Below are 26916 nucleotides of genomic sequence, written 5' to 3'. Positions count from 1 at the left end.
TCTTGCTTCGTTATCAAACAAGAGTGACATTTACTGACGATGATTATTCATTCTGCTCAAATTTTTCATTATTGGCCGATTTCCACACATTTCACATTTTGATTGACATGAAAGTTAAATAATTGCGGGAAAGAATATTCCAATATTTATTAACAAGTTGTTATTTTATTTTGCTACCTTTTGTTATTCATTTTTACGCTTCGAAGATGTTGATTGATATGAAAATCAAACATTTATTATAAAATTTCAGTATTTATATGCAGATCATCGTTTTATTATTTTTACAATTTTTATTATTCATCAATCTTTACATAATGGAATAATGATAAACAAGAAAAGTGATTTTCAATATCACTATTATGCTGGTAATTTGAAACAGCAAATTGAAGTCTTGAATTAATATATTAATCTTCAATTAACCTTAATAATCCATATTATCAAGCAATATGGACTAAATATGACTATGTGTACTATGTTAATCAATACGCTGAATTATTAATTTATTTTACACGGATGATTCATTTGTATCAGAGATAATATGGATCATTACTTTTTTCCATTTCATGATAAGGATCCTGTTTGGAGGATTCCATTAAATGGACTGAAAAAGGATGAAGGGTTACATTTCACCCTTGCCCTGGGTAATGGACTTTTTAGAAGGGTTACCTGATAATTTCGTGCTTTATAAAAGGGAGTAACGTAATGGTAAATTTCGGTACATTATCTCCAACCAAATGAACTTTAATGTTATTACACGATTTTTATAGAAATTTTGTTATACCAATTATCACTCTTACTTTAATCATATCTAAAAATTCTATTCTCTAAAATTGCATCTATTCGTCTAGCTATTTATTAGAATTTTGATACAAATGTCTTCCAATTTATCATAATCATTCGTTCGTGATGATACCGCGAGGGATACGATTATTCAATTGTGAGGAAGAAGAAAAAGGTAGGCAGGGAATTACAAAGGGTTAAAGTGGGAGCGTGTTCAGCTCGTAACACGAAACTCCTGCTATTCTCAGAACCCATCAGTTCCATGTCATATATCAAAACCTAGAGGTCGACGAGACCTTTATTCTCTGTATCCAAAATTTTCCATAATAGTTAATATTATGGAGGTATTCATTACATGCATTATTAGGTAAATTTTAGCTGCATAATCAATTTGTTAATTCTAGCCAAAAGTAACAATTTTTATATTGATGTTAAACTATATTCGACAGCTGGAGTATTTTTATTAATAATAAAAATTGTTATTAAATAAAAATAGGATAGCAATAGGAACTCTTCGCTTCAACATGAATTCATAAAAGCATCGCTTGTTCTATAACACTATGCATAATGCAAAATGTCACTTTGCATGTTTACTAGCAACGATATTTTAGGACACAAGTGTGTTATCTAGATCAATAGACAAATAAAACTGTATTATTTAGTTCTGCCATAAAGTTGAGCGAAGCTGACGCTCTGCGTAAATTCAATGAACATCGTATCTCAATTGGCTGCACCCAAAATGGTTGGCTTTACACAAAATACGTTTATCGCTTGAATAATGCAAAAGCGTTCACTGCATCGTACCTTATATCTGAATAGAATATCTATGAATAGATGATCTAGCTGTTCTATACGATGATTACTTGCTATTTTGTGAAATATTTCAATCTTCGATAAAAATTGAAAAATTGAAAAAATTAAAATTCACGTTATAATTATAAATTTTCTTTTTACATAATCCAATATTTCAAGTATTTTGAAGGCTATAATAAAAGTTGCTATTGGGCAAACGTGGCATGGGTGTGGAGGGGTTAATTCCATCATTTAACAAATGTTTCTATCGAACGCACAGTATGCCTACAAATGCCAGTGTTCAGCCACCGTGTTCCTGTAATTTGTTTATTCAATTACGTTGAAATTCCAGCCGCTTCGATCTGCGTTGTTGGCCCATCGCCAATGGTTCGCGATTTCGGTTCGCACCCTGTAAAATGGCGCTATCTTTCTTCGTTCCGCAAACGAATTCGAATTCGGGGTCACGATTAGATGCAGAGGGATTCGCAATACCGTACCAAATGATTCTGTAGCCCGGTTGTATTTCAAGAGCGAGAGTAGCCATGTAAAATTCCACTCGATAGGGGTACGTGTGTGCCCGGGCCGCGTCGTAAATTTTCCAAACTGCCGGTATACCCGATGCGATTTCATTTCTTTCCGGTGAAATGGAAAACGCGTGGAGCCGAGCGTAACTTCCTGCTGCATTTTCCTCCTGAGGAAAACAGAATTCAATAGGTTATTCATATATGTGTGTCTCTTTATTCTCCCACGACGCGACGGCGTGGTACAGGTTTCCATCGTGCCATGATAAAACTGTGCAATAATATTTCTCTTCGAGACGGTACTTTCCTTTCTTATCTCTCGAAGGTTGCTCGTGAAATTCCAGATTTTATGGTGTAGTTAAAAATAAAGGTGTATATCTCAGGGAATGAAAATTGCCTGTTCGTGATTTTGTTTTCGTCAGTTTTTTTAATTAATTTCATTATCGAAACGAACACTCGTCGGTTCGAATATAATAATTGATCCTCGTTCGAATGGTGGAATTGAAAAGCATCAGCTGATGACAACTCCAGCACGGTCGGGTAATGCGATAGAGGCGTAAACCGATGACGATAATCTGGCAAATAATAACGAAAGGGCAACAATGTAACGAGCAATCATTTCCATAATAATGTCACGAAATAATTTGCATTAACGGATTATATTTATGATCGGCGTGCTGGCGGCCGAGCACGAATGTTGGAATAATCGCGATTCAAAGGAGAGGAGAAACATGGAGGGAACCGAGAAGAATGGCAGATTGCAACGACGGTGCATCGGGCACAATGCAGAGTGCAGCTGCAAATTGCAAAGCAATCAATGAAGCTGTCTCTTCGAATTCATTGCAACGTTCTCTACATAAATGAAATAAAGGAACAGATTCGCAATAGTAAGATATACTATGGATCAGAAAAAGAAAATATTAACATGGTTTAATTATGATAAAAAATTCTCCATATGCAAATGAAATTTTCCCGCAACATTAAAACACATGTAACCATTAGTTTTACCAAAGAAAACTTTCATCCATAAATATTTATGGTGGCAAGCCCAAAACCTATTCGCATGTCGTTGGTAAAAATATACCGGTCACTGATTTAAGCAGCGGGAGGTCATAAATCATTTATGCAAAATACAGTTTTTTTTTCACTTCATAAAACCCTTTCTTCACTGCTTTTTGACTCGAATTTATTCAACTCAAAGATTAATCAGAACTATCCATGAATCAGTTGCTAGTAGTTGATCAAGTAGTACGAGTCAACGCGTAGTCAGACAAGTAGTACGAAGTCGAGTTTCAGACGTTCGAATGCAATAGCGTAAATAAAATAAAGGAGACGGATTAGAATGAAAGGTAGACACAGCAATACTTGACATGGATTGAAACGAAATTTCAAAATCTATCGATATCTCTGATCCACCTAGTAAAACACCGTACTCGTTGCATTTCAATCAATTAAACACACAATAATCCCAGCCCCGAAGAAAGATTGCGACACAATGAATTGTTTGCTTCCGCTGAATGAGAGCAAACGAATGGAACAAAAAACTGGCCAAACGAAAGAAAACCATCGATCCATTAACGTAATTAAACGCTCGCAGCGACGCGCCGGAAATAAATCCATTTCATTGGTTTTGCGTTGCATTCTCACGGTACTGTTTATTTTTAAGATAGATAATACCGGATTCAACAGGAAATGCAGTGAAACTCTGTCGATTTACAGCACGCATTCACTTGTTTGGTGGAATTTATACGATTTCGTTTGTTTTATGTCACTTTTCTCTTCTTCTTTTATTTCTGTTAATAAATCGTACCATCAGCATATTAAATTCCGCGTTAATTGAAAATTCTATTAAATAAATAATTCTCTCTTTTTCTCAGATATAGGAGTAATCGATGCAATTTTTCATTGAAACAAGAAATCTTCCATTGATTGATTTCAATCAATTGACGTAAGGGCTTGAAATAATGGTTAGACATTTTTTACAACTGGGAACGAGCAAGAAAAGACTTTGATGGATCGATAGTCGTATAAAAGTTGGGCGTGCAAATATTAGCTTAATTTCCACCGTAAAATCTATCGATGAACGAAAACACGAGCACGTAAATTTGCTTTAAAATGAAAGGAGAGAAAAAAAGCGTGAGTGTATGAAAAATAATCGAATAAATTAATATTGTTTCATGTGTAACAGCGTATGTGTTTTTACGAAGAATATTTTTTCATTATTTCGCATAGAGGTTTCACGCAAAAAGAAACAAATGAAAACTTGTAACGTCAATCAATAACTAAAACGTTGAGCTACAAGTTGTCACTTTTTGTTTCTCATTTTGCCTAGCTTTTTCGTGAAATTTTTTCTACAATGCATACTCGATGTTGAACCTCGATAATTTTATTAACAAATAATAAACATGTTACTTTATGCTTTTCCTTTTTTATTTATGAACGGCTAAAAAACTGGAATATTGAACAATATTTTTAAATTTTGTTTACACTAATTAATTAATCCTTGGACTGCGGCCCATGGATAGAGCCTTAATTTTAAACGTCCTCTCTCTTAATCAGAGTAGTTCTGTTCATCAATTACAAGTTGACTCTATGCCACCTGCAAGCTATTATTGACTGTCGACGATTTTCTTGCATGGTTGCTTTAATAGATTCGAAGAATAATGGAAAAGCATAGAAATTCAATTACGATCTTATCGGACCACCTCGGTAGTCCAATAATCGTTTCTAATTGTCGAATCGTTTGCTAATGGAGAACCTTGAAAACACGTGTTCCTGAATTATCGTTATCTAACGATCCTTCGATCAAACAACCTATTTCATATGGGCGATTGAAAGTTTTATAAGATCTTTTGTTCTCATCGCATCTTTCAACTTTTAGCAATTTCATACATTGACGTGGGAGCCTCTGGTATAATTTAAAAGTAAAAAAAGCGACGATTTTCTTCTGAAATTGCACTAATCACTGTGACCATCAATTTTGCTTAACGAAAACTTTCGTCTATTAATATTTACGATGGCAAGCTTGAAAGCTATTCACACGTGACTGAGAAAAATATGCTCGTCACTGATTTAAACAGCGGGAAACCATAAATCATTTATGGGCACGAAACGTAGCTTCTTTTACTTCGCAAAAATATTTTTTTATTAGTTATCGTTTGTTCGTTGTTTAGATTTTCAACATTTTATTTTAAGTTATTGGGGATCGCTATAAAACAGGAAATATTTCCAAATAAACCAAAAATTTCATTAAATTTTTCACTTAAACACTTTCACACGTGCCGCGAATAACCATGTTTTGTTTCCATATTGTTTTTTAAAAGCCTCGCCGGTTAAAATGCAACTCACACTGGCGCGACAAGATTTATTCTAAACCATAAAACGCGGTTTCAAACGTTCGATTCGCGTTGCCTTTTTAATGATCATCGACGGTGACAAGAACAAATGGTTTTGCAAAATGGAATTGATTGCATGCGCATTTTCACGACCATAGCGTGCAAACTTCCATTAAAATCTGTCGAATTAATCTGTTATTTTTATCTGGTTATTAATTATCTTCCGAGATAATTAACGGAGTATGAAATTTACACAGATAAATCATTTCCTGTGAAAATTGTGAACAATTCTCTGCTTTGAAAAAGAACAAAAGGGAAATTAAAGATTCTGGTGATATAAGGGGTCAAGTCAAAATTTCGACATTTTTATAAAATTGGATCTCTCCGTTTTCTACAATGCGTCAAGAAACTCATAGTCATTACCTTTTTCTTCTTTTTCTTTCTATTCTTGCAAATTACTCGCTTTGGAACGAAGTTCATTAACGTGCAGTTTCCGAATAATTATCTTAGCACCCTTGTAATTAATCACGTTTAGCGAACGATTCGAAATGACAAGCTTAATCGTAGGAAAATGGTTGCACCTGTTTTTAAGTCATTAAACAGGTATCTTCAATTATCAAACTTTTAATTTATTTAAAGAAACTGTGTTTTCCGCTATTTTTTACAGATATCGAATTGATCAAAATGATTTAAAAAATAATTTCCTACTTTTCTGAAAAACCAAAATTTCAAAATAATTAAATCTTAGTGTTTACGTTTATTTCGACAGTTTTTACGTAAAATCTTCCGGCAATTTTAGCCAAGATCTGATTTTTCTTTTTACAACACTTTTCTATGCGACTGATTCACGACACGCAAGTTCCCTATGGGTTTTACCACTACCTGTGATGCTTGTCGCGGTTTCATCGCGATTGTAATTAATTTGTTGCCACCTCGTGGTCGCCAGCTATATCATTAAACCGTATGCATCAGAGAATAAACACCTTTTCAACGAATCAATTACTGAAAACGTCGCGGAATCTGCATTATTGAATAATTGCACGGAATTAATAATTTTATTGTTTCTCATCGTAAAGAGTCGGGAGGATGGTTCAAGATTGGATCAGCCACGATTTGCAACTGGTACCGCGAGAGCCTTCGAATCGATCGATCCGTTGAACGTCGAAATTACAATGCTTAAGCCTCTTTTCATCCGCATGCGATTCCGTGGCTAGTCGTAAGCTCGTTATCGTCTCCGGGACCAGGATTCTATCCGGAGGAATTTTATTTTCTCGGCCGGCGTTCCCTTTAATCGGAAGAGTGGCGTTCGTTTTAGCGTCGCCCATTTTACACGGCTAGCGTAATTAAAATCGTTTCGCGTTCCAGCGACCGACCACTCTATCTCTGTGTCCGCGTGTACGCGTCCCTTGATAACCGTAATCAATTTTTCGATATCGTCGCGCGAACCTTCACAGCCGTTGCACGGACAAATCGATCCAGCCGCTTAATTATTCGCATAATTTCCGCGGATATAGTGGCGGAAATGTCACCAAAAAATTGCGCCATCTGCGATCATCAACATTCGTGTTTTTCTTTTTTTTTCCTTTTTCTTTTATAATCGATGAAAATAGCATTGCCAAAATCACACGTATTTTCTTTCATTTGTTTTTATCGAGTTTTATTTGATCAATACATTGTTATCAATTTTTATTCGCTGCATTTTTATATCTAAAGAAAGTAGGATCTGTTTGAAACGAAAGTCGCGACTTATTTAAATTTAATTGAAATTATCAATTAAGAAAAATGACACTTGGAATACTAAGTGTTTCATTTGTTAAATACAGCAAGCGACGCGAAACAAGGTATCGCAGTGAAAATTTTAACGCATAATTGAACGATCTGTCACAGGGATTAAGCAAATAAAATATTTCACGCGTGAACAAACGTTATAAAGTAATTATAACGTGATTATTGACGCGAACCGGTGTCGATGCGATTACATTTGTGGCCGATGATAATTCAATGATTACCTACTACGGGCAACGAAGTTTGTCGCTCCAAGCAATCGTCATCGGTGTTTTAAACTGAATGAATTTCCGCTTGATTGGAATTCAATTTGTATTCAAAATTACATCTTCTTTCCAGTGGTATGAAGATGTATAAAAATTTGATGAAATGAGAAAATTACAGAGTGTGATAACGCTGTTGAATAGAATTCTTGAAATTATGTAAGAAAATGAGCTGGTTAAATTGGGATCGAAATTACTTGAGAAAATTCTACGGTTCTCCGTGGATATTTCCAAATGGAAATCGCAATTCCTTTGCAAGCTTCGTTAAAGAACTTCGATCAAGGCTAACTAAGATGAAATTACACCGCGATGAGATGTGCAGAATTTGAAAGAAACGTTTCTCTCGTTAACCAGGAAATTTTTATTCATTAAAGATTCCTCATTCAGTCTTGAATATTCATTTATTTATTTATACATTATACTTTCATAAGGTATGAATTTTAAGTTACAGTCTGACGAACGTTCACATTTTTCGCTTATATTCTTAAAGAAATACACCAAAGGGTGCTATTTAAAGATTCTTAAATCAAATTATGAATGGCACTTCATCGACAAAGCGTTTGTTCAAAAATTTGTACCACAACGAAGAAAATCTTCGATCAAAAAACAATTTCACCTCGGAAAGTCGGCTGGTCGATGTTAAAAGCGAAGACAGTGGAGGTCGCTAATTAATCTCGCATCGCGGGATACCTTCGGAAGTTTTGAATTACAAGTATCCTTTGAAATTTTCAAGTTATCCCACGAAGCAAGAGCTTTGATCGCGGCGCGGAAAATCGCTGGGAGCTCGCGAACTTTTAACGACGCTTCATTAACTAACTCCAACCTTCTTAAGGAATATTCTCATATTTTATGCAGTTGTAAATAATTGGCAAACCGTTCTATTCCAAAAATGATGCATAAGGAACATGGATAGTTAAAAATTAATTTGCAAAAAAATCGTGGCAATTCTTAGCTTGTAGTCTGTAAATCTCCTTTCCCTGGGGAATAAATCTGTATATATGTATTTGATAGATATATAGATATGGGATCGTAACCTTCAATCCCAATAATAAAAAGGAATTATGAGAATGGGGATATCAGTGAAGTGACGATAGTATGGTGAATAAAGTAACTTGGTTATCATGGAAGGACAGGGTTCGATTTTCGCTGAGGGTATTTTCTCATGAATCCCTACGATTTGGGGGCTTCAACGAGATATAGGAAAAACATCGATTGATGACCGTACAGTTAATCTGAAAACGATGACCATGATGATAAAGAAATACGAAAAAAAGTTAACGAGTTTTCAGTGAAAAGAGAGTGTCCTATATTTTGCCCTCAATTGGTTCGCTAAATTGACTTAAGAAATGATAAAAAAAAACATTGTATTCTCAATTTTTCTCCCTCACAATGAACAACCCCTATGAATTGATCAGAAATTCTAACTTGCCGCTCCATAATACTGATCTGTAGTACAAACATCAGAGGATTCAGAGAATTCCTGTTCTGTGAATTTATCTACCTTCACCCTTTACTTTCTATGCACGCGTACACGCGAATGTTCTCAGCCATTCACAGTGTAATTGCATTTTCGTATGCGTTGAGGCACGGCCGGATGATACGGCACCTAATCCTCCGTTAACATCGCGATTTCATGTATCCGTAATGAGCTTGCATTAAGACGTTGCACCGTACGAACCCTCTTTGTCGGCCATTGGCATACCACGATGATATCAGAGAGAAATGCAAGCAAGCAAGGCAGCTGCGAATGCACACGACCTGCCTTCTCATCCTTGAGACTGGTGGAAACGTGATTCAGCTGGGAAACGTGGGAAACGAGGGATGAAATCATGATTCCTCGTTTCATTAATACCTTTGCTGCAATCGGCGAACAGATTGGTGATATCTGCACGAACATATGATTTCTTCAAATATTTTTTCCTTCGTGGTACACTTTGCAAAGTGTCTTTTGCATTTTTATAAATTTACAGTCTGCTTAAAATAAGCACATTATTTATTTAGTCGTTGAAATGTTAATAAAATTAATAGTGATCAGCCGACAAATTAATAAAGCTGCTGCGAACTTCCCCGACTGTTCTGCCAACAGATATATCACTTTCATGCCAGCCTGGCGCAACAACAGCCTGATTTTCTGTACATCGAATGAATCATCGGTTGATTTTTGATGAAAAATCGATGTTATCGGCATTTTGGGCGCATCGATGCAAGCGTTCAGCGTCGATAACAGATCATCGGGCTGGAAAAATGAAATTCACTTTGAAACGAGCTATGGAATCGAACTTTGACTGACGGAATGATGGAATTGTTGCACGAATGGACTGTTTTATCTCCCGATTCGTATAGCTAGTTCCGTTTCACGCGAACGATTGATTATTAGGTCGCTGCATATGAAACGATGCATTTCGAAACGTAGAAAGATCATTTGTAGACACAGAACATCGTTAATGGTATTAGCTATTACTCAAGGTGATTTGATATTAAATTTGACAAATTTTCTCTTTCAATATTGTGTCGGTGAATGCTTGTTATCCGAATTTTCTTATTTTTCTCCACTACCAAATACATTTCCACGTGCAGAAAATATTCCAAATGATCGTTCGACCTCCAGATTCACAGCTCAAATTTCATTAAAAGGCAGCAGCCTCGTAAAATTCAATCCGTCTGCCAATTAATTTCGAGTGGCCCTTTTGGAAAGGTTCGAATAGCTTTAATTGCTGTCTCGTGCAATAACTAGAGACCTATATCCAGCTTACTTAGAATCGTGGCATGATTCTTTCCAAAACACAGGGTGAGTTTTGAATATGCATTTGCAAGCGAAATTCACGATACCACGCAGTTAGACGACGTACATTTGAGAAAGGACACGGTTTTTTTCATTGTTTTTCCCACGGTGCACCGCATGCATTATGCAACAATGCTCAGCGTCATTTACGTTCAGTTGTCCGCTTCGTCAGCGATGTTCACATAGGAAATTGTTCGTGAAGAATGCGCCTTGATACTTCGCGCAACTACCAAAGGAAAGTTTTGAAAGAGGTACAATTGTGTATGGAAACGTGGAACTTTTGAGAATGAAACAAAATTTTCATGTAGAAAATTCATGCTTGAAACGTCATGAATGTTTGATTTCAAGAATATTCTAATTCTAAACTATGAATGTAATTTATACTAAAGGATCGTACGTGAAATATAAAAAGAATTTCCTTAAAATTTCACAATTTTAAAGTTTATACAGCTACGCGATAAACTTTGAAAATTCTGTTACGTCTATTTACATATTTAGATCTTAGGCTGAAGAAGGAATTTCTTGCGGTCCGTTGTTGGAAAAGTTCATGGTAAGTTGAAGTACGAATTTACCATGCTTTCGGGAACGTTTTCATCGTTAATCTCTTCTTGTCTATGGTGTTTCTACGAATCGAAATGTCGTAGGTGGGCAGAGTTGTCTCGCTTCGAGCAAGAAATCGAAAGCATCGTTCACATTTGCATTTTAACAATGAACGGGAAGAGCTACAGAATTTCCCGTTGAACGAGTTTATCGCTCGGCAACGTGAAATTTCCATAGAATTCTATCACCGTTGTTTATTTTCCGTTTCTGTTTTCAATTGGAGATACGGTTTCCCCGAGGAAATATAAGATTTTCAGTCAGAAAATTAAATAAATTACTACCGTTTTACGAGTGAAAATAAACGCCACGTGAATATTCAGTTTACCTTTTTTATTTTCTGAAGACTTAACGATCTTTGTATGTAAATTTATTACTTTACGAATTATAACACCTCCTATTTCAACTATATCAATTTTATACTTGATAATTCATTGATGTAACAACGAAATAAAATAAAACACTCAGACGCTTTGAAATGATTTGATGCAATTTTCTATGCACAATAGTGCAACGGAGATCGTTCCCTAAAGAATGTAAAAATTTATAAAATAATGATATCATCTAGGACCTGAAGATTGTCCCATTTGCAAGCTCAATAACAACCAATTGCAATTCCAAAGTCCTATCCAAGATTAATACTATTAGTTCTGAGCTGCATCCACGTCCTGATTGATTCTGTCTTGAAAGCTAGATTGGGGGAGAATTCTCCCTCCAGGAAACCCTCACAGGATTCTGTTTGGAGGCAGAGGCATTAAATATTCAATGGAACCTTAGGTCCGGTCCTCTGATCGTGCAACGTTCCCGAAACTGTGAAAAAGTAACTTGAACAGTAAATCTTCTGTCTCGGGCAAGCTGTAGATAGTTCTGCATTTAGCATATTTCCCAAAATTCTCTATGTTTAAGCGCTCAGCCGGCTTAATTCATGCCACAGCGAAACTTCGCTGAAATTTGAAGTTATTAGAACCTATTACATAGAGACTATTAGAAATAACATAATCCATTTAATTTGTGCCTAGACCGAAATAACTAAATCCTAATTTAAATGTCGTAAACCTTGGAATTTCTGAAGGATCTGCTCTAAAGCAGATTTGGGTAAAATAGTGTTTGAAATGAGAAATTAGAAATACTTCGAGATACTATTTTGATTAATTTCAATTAATAATGTATTTTTGTATTATTTAAAGTGTGTTACTTGAAATATTTATGCGATGCTTTCGATTTCGTCGGAAATTGCTCGCAAGGGAGCCTCGTTTAAACGTCGAGGAATTTTCATTCCATTTTCCACCCTTTTCATTCGCTATTCCGATCTCTTCCCTTCAGCCAATTCCCGTGGCAACTATTTTCCAAATGCTGGGGAAATAAGTAACGCGGCCGCATCAATATCAATTTACCCGACCATCGATAAACGTTCAATACATGCGTATCAGGACACTATTTTACTAGAAATTTATATTTTTATAAATCGGTTCATAAAAAGAGTAGGAAATTATTTCAAAACACCAATAGCTTCTCGGTTCCCGCTTGGGATTAATTTTCAGCCCCCAGTTCAGTCGCTGTCGGTGACATCAATTTTCTACGGCAGGAAAACCATCGTAGCTCTTGATTTCCCCTCTCGGACAGACTTAATACCCTGAAATCGAATGTTTTACGAACCTCAGGCATCGAGGGTACGGTTTTATCACGCCGATCGAAAACACATCGACCATTTCTGCTCTCGTTGTATGCGTTTTATTTACCCTTCTGCACTACTTTCAGCCCCTAAACGGCCTCCTTTTTCTATTGTTTGCGACTGCCAGTCACCTCGTTTAATCGAGCAAAGGAAGGATATTAATCTCAGCTTTTCGTTAAGGGATGAAAGGGTAGCTTGTGTTATTGGAGTTCATTAGAGTTATGAAGTTTCACATTCGTACGAGGGAAAGTTTACTCGGTTCGTCTGCATTAAAGCTATTCTACACTTGAAATTGCAATTATAAAATTTTTATTTTAAATTTACACTTGCAACTGTGGGCAGTACAAATTTGAGGATAGTTAAAATAATTACAAATGTATTTAAAGAAGATAACTGTATTTCTTTAATGAGAAATATTGCAAATTTTAAATGCAGGCAGTCTAGATCCTATTACCCCATAACGAGAAAACGTAAAAAATCAATACCCCATTCAAGAATAAACGTTATCACGTCCAGCGATAAAAAGTGAATCATCATCGTCTAATTACACCTAAGCCCCGAAAGAACTTTATCCAGGGTTCCTAAAAATAATCGTTCGAAACACCGCTCGGGGAACTCTGCTACGTCCCTTAGCGTAACCCCTCGTAACCCTTGACCTGTCACGCGAAGATGAAGAAGCATCCTAAGAATAACTTGTCGACCTTGCTCGGCTGGTAGAAGCAACGCGAAAGAACCATGGCCATCTTTGTTGGCAAGAATTGAAATGTGTCTGACAGGATTATTAATAGAAAACAGAACGTCGTAGATGATGATAATAATAATAATAATAATAATAAAGGAAAAAGGAAAAGGAAATCGCGAGGTTAAGAAGAGGAGAAAAAGGGAAGAAATAGTTAATGAAGAGTCGAGAGTGGCATCGAGTTAATAGGGAATGCGGTGGAGGGAACCGAAGGGAATACTGGAAGGGATTGAAATATTAAATTAAACCAGCCACGTTGGCTCGACTTGGCTGCCTTATATTCAGCGCCAACCTCGATTCGTCGCCGGATACGATACGTAGGTACATTATCCGGGCTAGCATGGTCCCGAACTTTTTGCAAAATGTCCGTGTAATATCAAGATTAATGTTTTCTTCGTCGATCCTGTTCGCTCTGTTCTTTGCCACGTGCAGGTTAGAAGGACAACCGGGCTGACTTTTTCGATGCCCTTCTCTTGGAAACGATTCAAGGTCGAGGACATTGATTTTCTAAATGTGGACGATTTTTGGACGATGCTGGAAAATAACGTTCACGTCCTGGAAAAATATTGAATCGTATTGCGAGGGCGATTCTTAACATATTGGGGTGAAGTTATGATTAATGTAGATTGGTGTTATTCTGCTAAGAGGATAAGGAGGGTTGTATAGAAACCTTCTCTTTTTTATCTAATGTCAAATAACCATGTAAGGTTTTGGTTTAAACATTTTTGTTGTAAGTGTAATAGTTTTTCCCTACTCGTAGTTCAAACTCAAATTGTTACTTTTGTCCCCGGTCTCTCATGCCTCATTTTGTCTTACTTCCCTTTATTCTGGGGGGCAAAAATCTCTCAAGTGGAGACACACCCTAATATAATGCCTTTGTAATATTATTCCTTTGTACTATTCGCATTTCTGGTACTGAAGTTACTGTGAAGCTTATGTCAAACGCATATTGTCCCTATTGTACAATACTTGTCTGACTGCATACCATCCCTATTCTGCTTGTTTGGTAATGTATTACCTCCATTCTACTTCTTTGACAGAGTACTGTCCCTGTTCCACGCGTTTAGCAATGTACTGCTGCTATCTACTTGCCTGACCACATCTACCTCTATTCTGTTCGTCTGAGTATATACAGACCTGTTCTACTTCTATGAACTTAGGTACACAAGCGTGGTTTGGAAGATTGCATTAAGATTTACTTGAATAAATCTCAGTGAATCGTTTTGAAATGAAGATTAAATGAAATATAATTGTTTAGTTTGGATGCTTTTTTAAATGATAAAATAACAGATCATTAAAGTTTTTTATTTTTATTACTTTATTTTCTTTTAAGATGATATGAATGAATTCGTAATTTTGGAATATTTTCTTAACATCAAATCTCTGAACCATTATCTCTGAAAAACACTACAGAAGACGATGAATATCTTCAAATAACAAAGAGATGCTACAAGATAAAAATAAAATATAAAGTAGATTAAAGCCCAAAGCAGAAATTATCATTCTCTCACAGATGCGACAAAGAAACAGTAACGTGAAGGAGAAACATAAAAGCTTTATTCGATTTTTAAGGCAGCTATCTTGTTGAATATTTTCTTGGTATGTCCTTTTTAAAAATCATTTTATTTAATTTTAATAATGTGCCATGTAACAATTTTCAAGAACATTGTATTATACAAGTCACATTTATTTTGCAAGGGATGCTCGAGGCAAAAACTGAAATAAGCAATTTTCCAATAAAGAGATTGGTTTTAAAGAAATTCTCATTTTCTTAGGAAAAACGTCTGAACAAAGAAGCGAAGTTAGCGTGATTCGTTTCCCTAAACTGATTTAGCTCGCTGTTATAAGAAAATATCAGATTTAGTCGTCTATATTGGATCAACCACGTTAACGTGGAAGTCCTTTGTAAACCCAACACGCCACTTCCCTATCTGATCATCGCTCGCGAAAATAAATTCGCCCCCCGTGTGTGTACGGTTGTATCAATCAGCACAATCGGTCATCGTTAATAAGCAACAAATTAAGATCCCTATCGTGGATCTTAATTTGTCTGGGCGTTAACAAAGAGCCTTTTTGCGAGCCCCAGAATTCTTCGAACAGGAAAAATATCATGAATTATTAATCAGTATTTTATCAAATTAAAATGACGATCCTTAATGTTGTATTAATGATTGATTTATACATTTATCTTTAAGAAATTTAAGAATAATATTTAAGAATATTTAACTTCGTCTACACAAAAATAATCTTTGAGAGTTTCTTGCTAATAAGAAAAATGCAGAAACGACAAAAAAATTTTACTCCACCGGTGGCGTTTGAATCGTTTGAACGTTAAAAAAAGAAGTATACCGCAAGCGAGACTGTATCGACGTTTTTCTGACGACTGTGATAAATCGTTGGATTTGGAGAAATATCGACTGCCAGCAGTTGCAAGCTTTCGAAATGTCGATGGTTCTATCGATAGGTTACGTGGCCTAGGTTAAAGCTTTTCGTCCTTGCACTTGCTGCAAACATTCCCTTAGTGGCTTGTGGTCTGTGCGATGTGATTCTGGCACAGTCTCAAAGGGAAACACGTTACAAGAACGGTATCAGAGCAATTTTATCCGTGGGGATCCATATTTTCGTATATTTTATTACTTTATCTGATCTTATCGGGTACTTTGTTCTTGAATGCTGTTCGTGACAGATAAAAGCATTATTTAGTGTCATGAGATACGATTGATGTATTAATCCCTTGTGTTTATGAATTCTTTTTATCAAGGGGTTGAACCACCTTGACTAATTTATAAAGATATTAGATCCTTGGGAATTTATTTCTAAACAATAAAAATGTCTAAGTAATAAATGAAGCAATCGTGTTTCATTGCCGACAATGAGTTGGAATTCTGAATTTCATTTTCTCTATGTAAAATTAGGGGCGATTCAAGTGGAAAATAGGTACTCAATCTACTTTATAGAAGATCGAATTTTATTATCTAGAACACTTTTTGTTGTGTTACGTGGAACATTTCGGTGTGCGAAGTAGGCAAAAAAATAGCGCAAATAAGAAGAACACGTAATTAGATTTTCCGCTTCTTGAGCGCACTAAATCACCAGCGGCCATAAATCTTGAAAGTTATGCCAGGCGATCCTGATTACCTCTCTGCCTGCGGTTCGTCTTATCATTGTGGATAAAACCGAATCAAACCAGCGCGTTTTCGGTAATTTGCATAACATTGATCGTACGATGCAGATGACGGAAAGTTTGATTAATTTTTCCTTCCATCTTCCGATTAGTTCGTATACAAAGCTTAACTTTGGAAATTAATTATTCTTATTCTTAATACCTAATTAGGAATACTGTTATTAAATACTTAAATTGATGGGCGATAAATAAATGTAACAAAATATTGTGAAAATAACAGATAACGTTTATTCGAAATAAAAGTATCGTACATTTTTAGTGTTAATTACAATATCAGAAATACGATAGAGAATTTTTCCAATGCAATTGTTCGAAAAGCCCGAGGAAACGTCCGATTAATCCCGGTTGTCATATCCCTCTGCCATGTAATCTGTGCATTCGCATGGTGATACGTATTGTCAAACAGTGATACGTGCACAGGAATATAATTAAACGGGCTTGTAATTCTGAGTTTCCCTGGTGAGAGATACGTACAAGCATTATGACAGGCAAACCGAGAAGCCAGAACTCGTATACGCTTGCGATAATCATTTGTGACGTACGAATGAAGTCTAACGTTCCCACATATTCCCGGATGCACTTTGCAATCGTGATGCATTTAATGGAAATGATTCTATCAAACTGCTTTGGAAATTAAAGAATTTATACAGATATGTTTGATGAAATTTCAAATGGTGACTGACGTGAAATTTAGTTTCATAAAAGTATGCCTGTAATAAAAATGAAAGAGTTACAATTTATTGTATTACAACGGTGTTTTTGCATTTTCCATTCACAGCTCTGCACAATTGTGCCCTGTTAACTGAAAATTAACAGATCGTATAAATTCACGTTCACCGATGGAAAAACGTTCGCATGAAATTCACGTACGATAATAAATTCGAAAGGGGTATTCTTGGCAATGGCGAGATGTAACATATTTCAACCCTTTTCTGCTGCAACACATTTCAACCGGAAATTTCACGCGTGGTTCTTCGAAAATTCGTTGCTCATAAAATCAGAGACGCTATGTATCTTGATCGAAATTCGTGTCACTCTTCACGCGCCATCTATCACGATTCACGACGACAGGACACGTTGTCCCGAGAGGATTTTCGGTTGAAACCTTGTCCTCGCTCGAGTTCACCAACTACGTATACGTACGAGCGTGTTTCGTTGGAAAATTCAATTTTTCCAGGATTTGAGAAATATAGAAATATCGAAAAATATTTTAGTTTTCGTAGATTTCTTTATTTTAACATTTCAAGTGACCCACTCCGAAATGGATACAATTTTAAAATAAAGAAATTTGACGAATTTAAAAGAATTTACTTTTTACTTCAATTCGAGCTGTATTCTACAGCTAAATTAACTTTCTAGGTAATCCTGGAAGACTGCGTTTAATCAATCGTCGAAATTTGAATACTTGACTTTCAAGAGCAAATGGGTTTTACGTGTAACAAGAAATTCTCTTTTATTAGAACTTCCTCCTTGACTCGTTGACCGTCGCAGAAATCCTATACGAACTGTTCCGTACCGTACTTCGTTGCACTTTTTCGTGCTTATTTTTCGCTCTTGGTGCATATGGGATTTTACTGGAGACCCTTTCGATGGAAACTTTTCTCTCCCAGCTTTAAAGGGAACATTTTAATGCTTATTTCTTTTTGTTCCAGCTGGATGGGAGATTTTAATTCACAGTTTTTTTAGTTGAAATTATTCTTCTACAGCTGCAAAATGAAAATTGGTTATTGCTATGTAAAATAGAGACAGTTATATTGATAATGAAAATCGATCCAGCTATTTCAATAACATAGTACGTAGATTTATTTAACTATACTAGAACTATACTAGAGTAGAACAAATATTTTTGTGACTGACTGTAGTTTTTGAAGAACTCAAGTGTCAAAAGCTCGAAACAAAACCGTCTGTTTCCCAGCAAGACAGCACGATTTCCGGTATCTGACTGGTTTCATCAACTACATATAATCTGTTCTCTCGCATAAATTGCACGCCAAGAATATTTTACAACAGTTGAACTTAACTTAACCCAGGACTATCAGTTTGTCTTGATTTCATACTGCATTATAAATGTTAATTTATGCGAGCTCTGAAGATTTTCTGCTCACAGTTTTGTCGCTAATTATTATAATTTAAAGCTGTTTCAAGATAAAACTATAATATCTTACCATTTCAACCTTTCAATTATTGAATATTTTACAAATAAATTTTAAATTTAAAAGTTTATAACGAATAAGCGATTCATTAACATTTTATTTCTGATTGCAAACAAGATTACAGCTAGTTTCGTAATGACTCAGCCTGTTTGCTTGAAACTGATTCCAACGCCTCGTTGAAGTTACTTAATGCCTCCAAGTGACTTTAAGACGATTATGAAACTGCTGGTAAACACAGGCTCGAAGAAATAGCGCGATAAAACGGTTGCTGTTTTATTTCGTTGAAGAAGCTTGCTAATTAGTACCACGTTCGAAATGCTTAAGCTCTTCTGTATTTAAGGTTACTGGAAAAATATGGAATACGTGATGGCTTTATCGATCCAGCTGCTAATTCAGCGAAGGAAATAAGTCCTCGATTAAATCTGACGGCAATTCATTTATGGAAAATCGATGTTCGTTAGTATGTTTTAAGAGAAGTTTCGAGTAATTGTGGAATTTTCTTCTTGAGAAGATTAAATTCCATGTATTTTACAATTTGGAAATTATTCAGAAGCAAAGATTAGAGTTTCAAAACTTGCGTGGATCGATTCATTATAAGTTCATATGAATTATTCAAGTATGTACGTCAAGTTTGCCTTATTAACTGTGAAGTTTACTTTTTAATAAAGCTAAATTCCTGCTTCAATATCAATATCCGTTACTAACAGTAAAAATCCTGCTCCTCGACATTATGATTTTGATAAACAAAAGAGGTGAAACGTCGAAAGCATTTGTTGAAGAAAACAAGTAGCGAACAGACACCACCTGAATTCGTTATTAACCAGCGTTACATTCACATTCTACTATCATAACTCTATTTTACATAAAAGAAAACGAGCAGGGGTAAGGAAAACCAGGTGGCCTAGATTTAACACCCGCAAGATCATGACGTATTATATCTTGAAATTAGAGCATGAAAAAGGGTGGCATCGATGATAATAATTAGAAGAACGAAGAGTAATTCGAAATAGGTTGAGATAATTGGATACCACTAATTTTGTTAACAAGGTTGTTAACGTCAAGCAGGATTTAGGGGATGTAATGGTACGTTAACTCTCTATCGAACTTGCAGGCAATTCGATTACGGTTAAAGCAACGTCGAAGTTGAATGCGAAGCTAGAGGCAATCCTTAGGGATTCGTTTCTGTGTACATATTTAATAATGAAAGGGGTTGCTTTTTCGATGCTCTGAAATGCTAGGAGAATTGAGATTTATCAAAGCATTAAAGTGTTGGTGAATTCTGATATCGTATTTGATAATTAAATAGATCCGAACAATTTATCAATCGCATTAAGCTACGATAATTATTAATGAAATAATGAAAGAATGATGTGTGTTGTACGAGAACATGAAATCTACTTTACATTCATAGACAACATTGCCTTCATAAAAGAAACGCTGCAGATAAAAAATGAAATAGATTCAACCTTCTGTTTCGTTCTCCTGTTTTATTTACAGAAATGTCGATTGAACCCCTTTGAACTTCGGAATCAGAGGATATAAGGATAAATTTATAGCACACGTTTACCCGTGCTCGACGTGTAATTATCGTTGCAATCGTTACTTATGATTTATGCATCGTTACACGCATCAAAACGCTCCCGTGAACTTATCGAAACACGGAATTCCATATTTGCTGTGATAACTGTTCATCAGCAGTCAGTTGCACCGGTATACACAAGAGATTTGTTTCACCAGAAGGAAAACCGCAGTAACGTTGTTATCGTGCCGGTGAATTGCGAGGTGAATTCGAGTAGCATATCTGATGGCGTATAATTCGTGAACGCTTTGAAAATGGTCTAACTCTAATGAATATTCTCTTTGTTGGTTACGTTTCACGTTTACCCTGTTATTATTTCGTCATTTAACTAACCGTTTATCTTTTTGTTACAGTGCAGCGGCCACGCGGTGCGTTGTTTCGCCGGTGGTCCCCGGAAGAGCAACGAGTCCCAGTGCCCGATGCTCCAGAAACTCGAGAAGCCGATCCTCTCCTCGTCCACGACTACCACGCCGCAAATCACGTCGACGAAATCGACGATCGTAAGGAACCACCTGAACAGTACCTGCAGCGTGACGAATTCACCTCATCAGAAGAAGCTCAGGTTTCATTTAGCGAAGGAAAGAAAAGCAAGCACAACTTTGGGCATCATAATGAGCGCGTTCATCGTCTGTTGGCTACCATTTTTCGTATTGGCCTTGGTCAGGCCGTTTCTAAAGAATCCCGATGCGATTCCAGCCTTTTTATCCAGCCTGTTCCTATGGCTTGGCTATTGCAACAGTCTGTTAAACCCAATCATCTACGCCACCCTGAACAGGGACTTCCGGAAGCCGTTCCGCGAGATCCTCTACTTCCGTTGCAGCAATCTGAACCACATGATGCGGGAGGAGTTCTACCAGAGCCAGTACGGTGATCCGATAAACAATTACGAGATCAAAGCTGGCGAGATGGACGGCGCTGAACGCCTTGACAATCAGGGCATCGAGGCGATCGACGTCGCCGCGAACGCCCCTAACGAAAGCTTCCTATGATCCTCGGGAGACTCGTTCCTTGATCGTCGAATCGAGTACGGCAGCCTCGAGACGGCCTTGGACCGGCCGTGATCGATGCGCAACAACGATCGGTCGATCTTTCAACGAGAATATTGTTCAGAATATTGTATGGAAACTAGCAGGAGACAAATGCTTTCGGTCTGCAGCTGGACGATGAAGAACGAAGGTGCAAGTCATCCGTGAAAAACTTACGGCGATTAAGCTTGCTGAAGAAAGAGTTTTTTCTCCTGGACCTACTAGAAGACTTACAGTAGTAGAGGTAAATTGCAGGATGTTTTTGGTGCTGCAAGTATCGATATAAATTGATACTCGGAAGATGATCAAAAGTAGTTAAATTATTTATTATGAACAATATAGAAGCTCTATGTCTTGAATTATGTATCGAGGACCAGTTTCTAATTGCAATAAAACGACCTGGTCCCTCGCGTAGCCAGCTCATGAAACCCTTTCTAAACTTTGTGATTAAAGAAAAATTGTGGTATTTCGATGAAAACGATGAGAACTATTCTTTGAATTGGTTGGATAGAATGTCTCTTAGGATTTCAGAGGACATCTGGATATGAAAAGTTGAAGAGCTTCGATGATTAAAAGTACATTCTACGCTTGATGTGTCCAGTTGTATAAACGATTTTATGGAAACATATGATCTGTAATGTTGTACAGAAGATCAAATAATCTGTGTAGTGTCGCGTTGATAATCTTGAACGGTGTGTAACTAGAAAACAACAGAGGTATCTTGAAAATAGACACTCTTTCGATTTAAATGTGAGAAGCGTGTTTACCAGTGCACTCGATTCTAACAATTCTCTTCTTCATTATTTTTCATAAATAATTGAAGACGCGTGCGTTCTAGCGACAGTTATTATAATAATATTAATTACACGATTCTTGTTTCGAAAGAAGAAACAATTAATGGAGGCAGATTTTCTTAATATTTCCTAAGGTATTAAATAATTTTGTAATGTTAATTTTCGACATTTATTAATATTTTATTTATTTAGCTTGAAACAGTATTAGAAAGAAAATGTAAGAGTACACTAAATGAAAATTATTGTTATTAAATAACAGTTCCATACTTTTGGAAAACAGGAATAGCAAAAGAAATCACGATGGAAAGCAATTTTTAAAATGGCAAAGGAGAAAATCGTAACTTACGATGGAAGGAACTCGAACAAATAACGTGTACCAGTGGGAAATGTCAATTGGAAAGTCGAATCACCCCGGTTGGAAAATTACTGGTAACACACGAGTGCAATAAAACCATCGAAATCTTTGGTTTCTTGCATCTCTAGAGTGTAATTACGAGAAGTGTGTTCCCTATTTGAATCGTCGTTTGTCCAAAATTTGTAGGACACAGAGATCCTTACATCAGATAATATAAGCAGTAAGACAGTGTTCATAAAAGGTTTTCTGTTACATTTTTTTTTTTAATGTCATAAAGCGCTTCATTTTCTTTAACTAATCGATTACATTAATTTAATGTGTCAGCCACTAACACGGCAGTGAACGTGTTAAATGGTAACTTGTCTTTGACAACATCTAGCCATTCAGAAGACAAATTGATCAACTCGTTGCAACGAGGGGTAGAGAGAATTGATGATGTTAGAAACTGTGGAATAACTTGTCTCGATATTTCCACCTCTTTTAGAAACTTTGTTATCTCTCTACGGAGAAATTTCCATGGAAGAAATTGTTTTTGCTGCCTCGAAAACGAAGGTAGTGTAACAAAGTGAAGCGAGAAAATCGAAGGATCTCAATGGAACAAGAATAAATAAGAAAAATTAGAGAGTTGGCTTTTCAAAAAAAATTGGAACGTGCAAGAAAATATTTAAAATAATGTTCAAGGGCATACTTCCCTCTATTTATGGACGGTATTTTTTTATAAATAAATATGTTAGAAAAATAATTAATTTTATTATGTGGGTATAAATATTGATTTGTAACAATTTTCAATTCTTTTTGTGGATTTAATTGAAATTTTATACTGAAAGGAAAAATAATATCTATAATCAGTGAAAAGAAACCAGTTGAGCATTAAAGGACAAGAAACTGTAATACTCTGATAAACGAAGTTCCATCAAAGCAAAGCAAACAATTTTCCTCGTTCGAAGCTGGATTACCGCTACGAAGTGGAAAAAACTTTTCTCTCGCGATTACGTTCGCTGACGAGGAAAAGGGATAAGAAGTAGCTGTCCGATACGATACGTCGATCCCCGTCAGAGAATCGTGATTGTATCGAATTTAGAATGCTTTCGTAGAGAGAGGAATTGAGAAAGTGGCACGAGGAAAACGTAAAATCGTGTACCACTATTGCATGATCGATACAGAGTGCATCGAGGAAAAACCAATGCGAAACTCAATGGGAAACCTCTGTTACACATAGACCAAGAGAAAACTAATAGATAACAAGCTACTGGTTATCATTTGAATCATTTCACTGAATTGTTGCTCAAAAAGGTGAGAATTCTACGAATTTCATTTTTCAATCGTCAGAAAACTTTTTTCATGGTAGTCTTAAAGGAAGCAAACTCTTACAAATTAACAATTAATGAAGTCATGCTACTAACAGGCCATAAATAACGTGTTGCCTTTTTCAGAAGTAGTGCAACATGCCTTGACCACATGCGAAACAAAACAAACATGATCGATCCATTATAGTTACACTGTGTTAGTTCCTTAGAGAAATAATTTAGATTCTCGTGGTTTGTTTTATGTGGTTTCCTTTGTGGCCCTTTAGTGAAATTTTGCACGATGGAAATAATTGTTTAATATCTATTTTCAATTCATAAACCTTGATAATTTTAGGCGAATTTTCTTATAGACACCTCCAAAAATATTACTATTATAAAGAAAGAAAATAAAAGTAAATGTCGCAACGCATGCAATAGGATTTGTTTAAATTTGAATAGGCGGTCACTGGTAGACTCGTGATATTACCAAATATTATGAATAAATATTCCGTAAATAATAAATAATCGTGCATGGTGCTAACAAGGAGAATCATTCCAAATAACGGCGATAAATTAATGGGAGAAAGTGATGTGATTACAGCTGAGAGAACTGAAAACGTACTTTAACTCGAGTCGAAAGTTTTGTAGAAATAATTTCTGACAGTATTATCATAATTAAATGATATTTTCATATGCGGCTATGTTGGCTCTTGAATATTTTAACACAAATGATGTTTGCTGTATTTTACTTGTACGATATTATTTATTCTATACACTGCGTTAATTATAATGTTAATATTTCGTTCCAAAAAGTAGAATCATTTGTACAGATCCATCTGCTTTTATACTGCAAAATATATAGTCACTCGCGAAAGTCTTCGTACATTTTATAATATTAATTAAAACCGACAATAAGATATGTAATATTTTCAAATAGCTTTTCCTTCCATCTCAATCTCCAGGTTTAAATTTTACAGAATATGTTTGAAGTTATTCAGAAAGAAATATAATAAATGAAGAAGGTCTTGTAAGTGCATTAGAAAAAGAAAATGAATAGTTTCATTAAAAAGACACTTGGCAAATTATAGGTAGGTATACATTAATGTACGGACACTTTTGTGAAATGCATAATTCGTTTATTTTTTTATTTATGCGTTACATATTTCATTATAAAATAATTATTATTGCCTAATATGTGTTAATAAATACATATGTCATTACATCAAATTATTGCTGTAAAACGTTCTGTTTCGTTCCGATACAATTGCGACAAAAATAATACAAAGGATATTGTAATTTTTATTTATTTGTTACCAATGACAATCTTTTCGTTATACAAAATGTTTGTATTGATCGCCAAAGTCTATTAAATAAGAATCGTTACTGATTTATAATGAAACTAGCGATTTATCAATGGCTATTTACGGATAGTCATCATTATCCATTATTGATAAATAGCTGGTAATGCTAGCTATATAGTTGACAAATTATGAATAATATAAAATTCTGACTCTATTTGTAGATACTATTTATCGCTGAAGCTCGTTTATTGTTATTTATAACTCTGATATATGTTAATGACTACTAAAAAATTCGAAAAAGAAAAATAGAAACCACTATATAATTGGCAGTATTTCAATATAATGTTCAAACCATCACTTTCATATTAATTTTAGAAAGATCGTTGTTGCAAACAGAGTATTATATTTTGCTTAGTCGAAGCTGAAACTACTTTAAGATAATCCTGCTTAAACACCGTGAAGACCGAAGTCCTTTACATGAAACTTTACTCCCATTAATATACTATTATAATGTTATGTAATAAAATTTTGCTACAAAAATATTTTTCTTGTTGATATTATAATATTAAGTTGTCACAGATAGAATGGTCGGTTTGAAACACTCAATAGCTTCATTAACAGATGATATTCATTAATCAAAACGTGTTTCAAAAAATCTATATTTTTTAATACTATTGCTGATGTTTATTTAAGTTAATCATACGATTCACTTTTAAAAATTATATTTTCTGATTGAAATTTGTGAGACCAATGATATTATCTATTCTTTCTACAAATGTTACATTAAATAAACAGTAGCCTTTTCTGCAATATATCTTGATTGAAATCTGTGATCGAATTTCACGCTGATCCATGAAAATTTCTGTAGTCATTTTCATCAAAGTTTATGCTTCAAATTGGTGTTGTACCATGAGTGCTGTACTTTGCGGTACTTCTATGATTTCATTTTATTTACGATGTATTCCTAAATTTAAATACAATTTTACACGATTTTAACTAAATTTCTGTATGATGGTAAAACAGTGTATTTGTGAATTAAATTGAAATATATCAATCTAAAATAAAATATCATTTATGTAAAGTTGTATTTAAATTTGGGGATTTAATTGTGTACGAAATTGATTGAATTTATATTATATTATACAAATTTAATCTATTTGGGAATTAAATTTAAACACGTTGATTTAAAAATAGAATATCACTTTCTTTATTTGTACCCTTACATCCATCAACTTTTTGCCGCTAAAGCAGTGATTACAGATGTAGAAGACTGGACGTGCCTTTATTTTCGAGGGGTCATGATTAAGGGGCTCCCAGGCACCCCCAGATGAGATTAGATCTGGATGCAGAGAGCACAGCCAATATGATAATCATGCCTGTTTTACCAGTCACTCTTTTATCGCACCTCAAACTGACATCTGAAAAGACCCAATTTTCACTTCCTTTAATTCAATTTCTTTTTTAAATCAGTCAAAATCAATACAAAACTGAACAATTATTATAGCGATTGTTTGACAAACTTGTATTTCTTCAGCCCTACATTCTTTTCATCCCTACATTCTCTTCATCCCTACATTCTTTTCATCCATACATTCTTTCCATCCCTACATTCCTTACATCGCTTCATCCCTTATATCCCAACATTCCTTACATCTCTTTATCCCTTACATCCCTACATTCCTTACATCTCTTCATCCCTTACATCTCTGCTTCCCTTACATCACTGCTTTTCTCACATCTCTACATCCCTTACATCTCTGCATTCCTCACATTCCTGCCTTCTTTATATCCCAACATCCTTTACATCCCTGTATCCTTTACATCCTTGTATCACCTATATTCCTGCATTCCATACATCCCAGTACCTCCATGAAGTTGATTTGAAATTTTTGCGGCTCCAAGGCCTGCGATTTTATACAAATTTAGTTCCTTTTTTCGCCACCAGAGGGCGCTGATTCGACATTGAGATTTTA

General features: G+C 35.4%; 1 protein-coding gene across 1 annotated transcript in view; it reads left to right on the top strand.

Annotated features, from left to right (window-relative positions):
• LOC114873507 (5-hydroxytryptamine receptor 1) overlaps positions 1-25485 on the top strand; it is an 87519-nt gene extending 62034 nt beyond the window's left edge. Inside the window, exon 7 of the mRNA XM_029181912.2 lies at positions 20536-25485. Coding sequence (XP_029037745.1) covers positions 20536-21171 — 636 coding nt within the window. The 3' untranslated portion in view covers positions 21172-25485. The remainder of the gene's footprint in view (positions 1-20535) is intronic.
• The last annotated feature ends 1431 nt before the right edge of the window (positions 25486-26916 follow it).

The sequence above is a fragment of the Osmia bicornis genome, chromosome 6 (assembly GCF_907164935.1).
Source record: "Osmia bicornis bicornis chromosome 6, iOsmBic2.1, whole genome shotgun sequence".
NCBI classification, from domain to species: Eukaryota; Metazoa; Arthropoda; class Insecta; order Hymenoptera; family Megachilidae; genus Osmia; species Osmia bicornis.
This window is presented reverse-complemented; position numbering and strand designations above follow the sequence as displayed.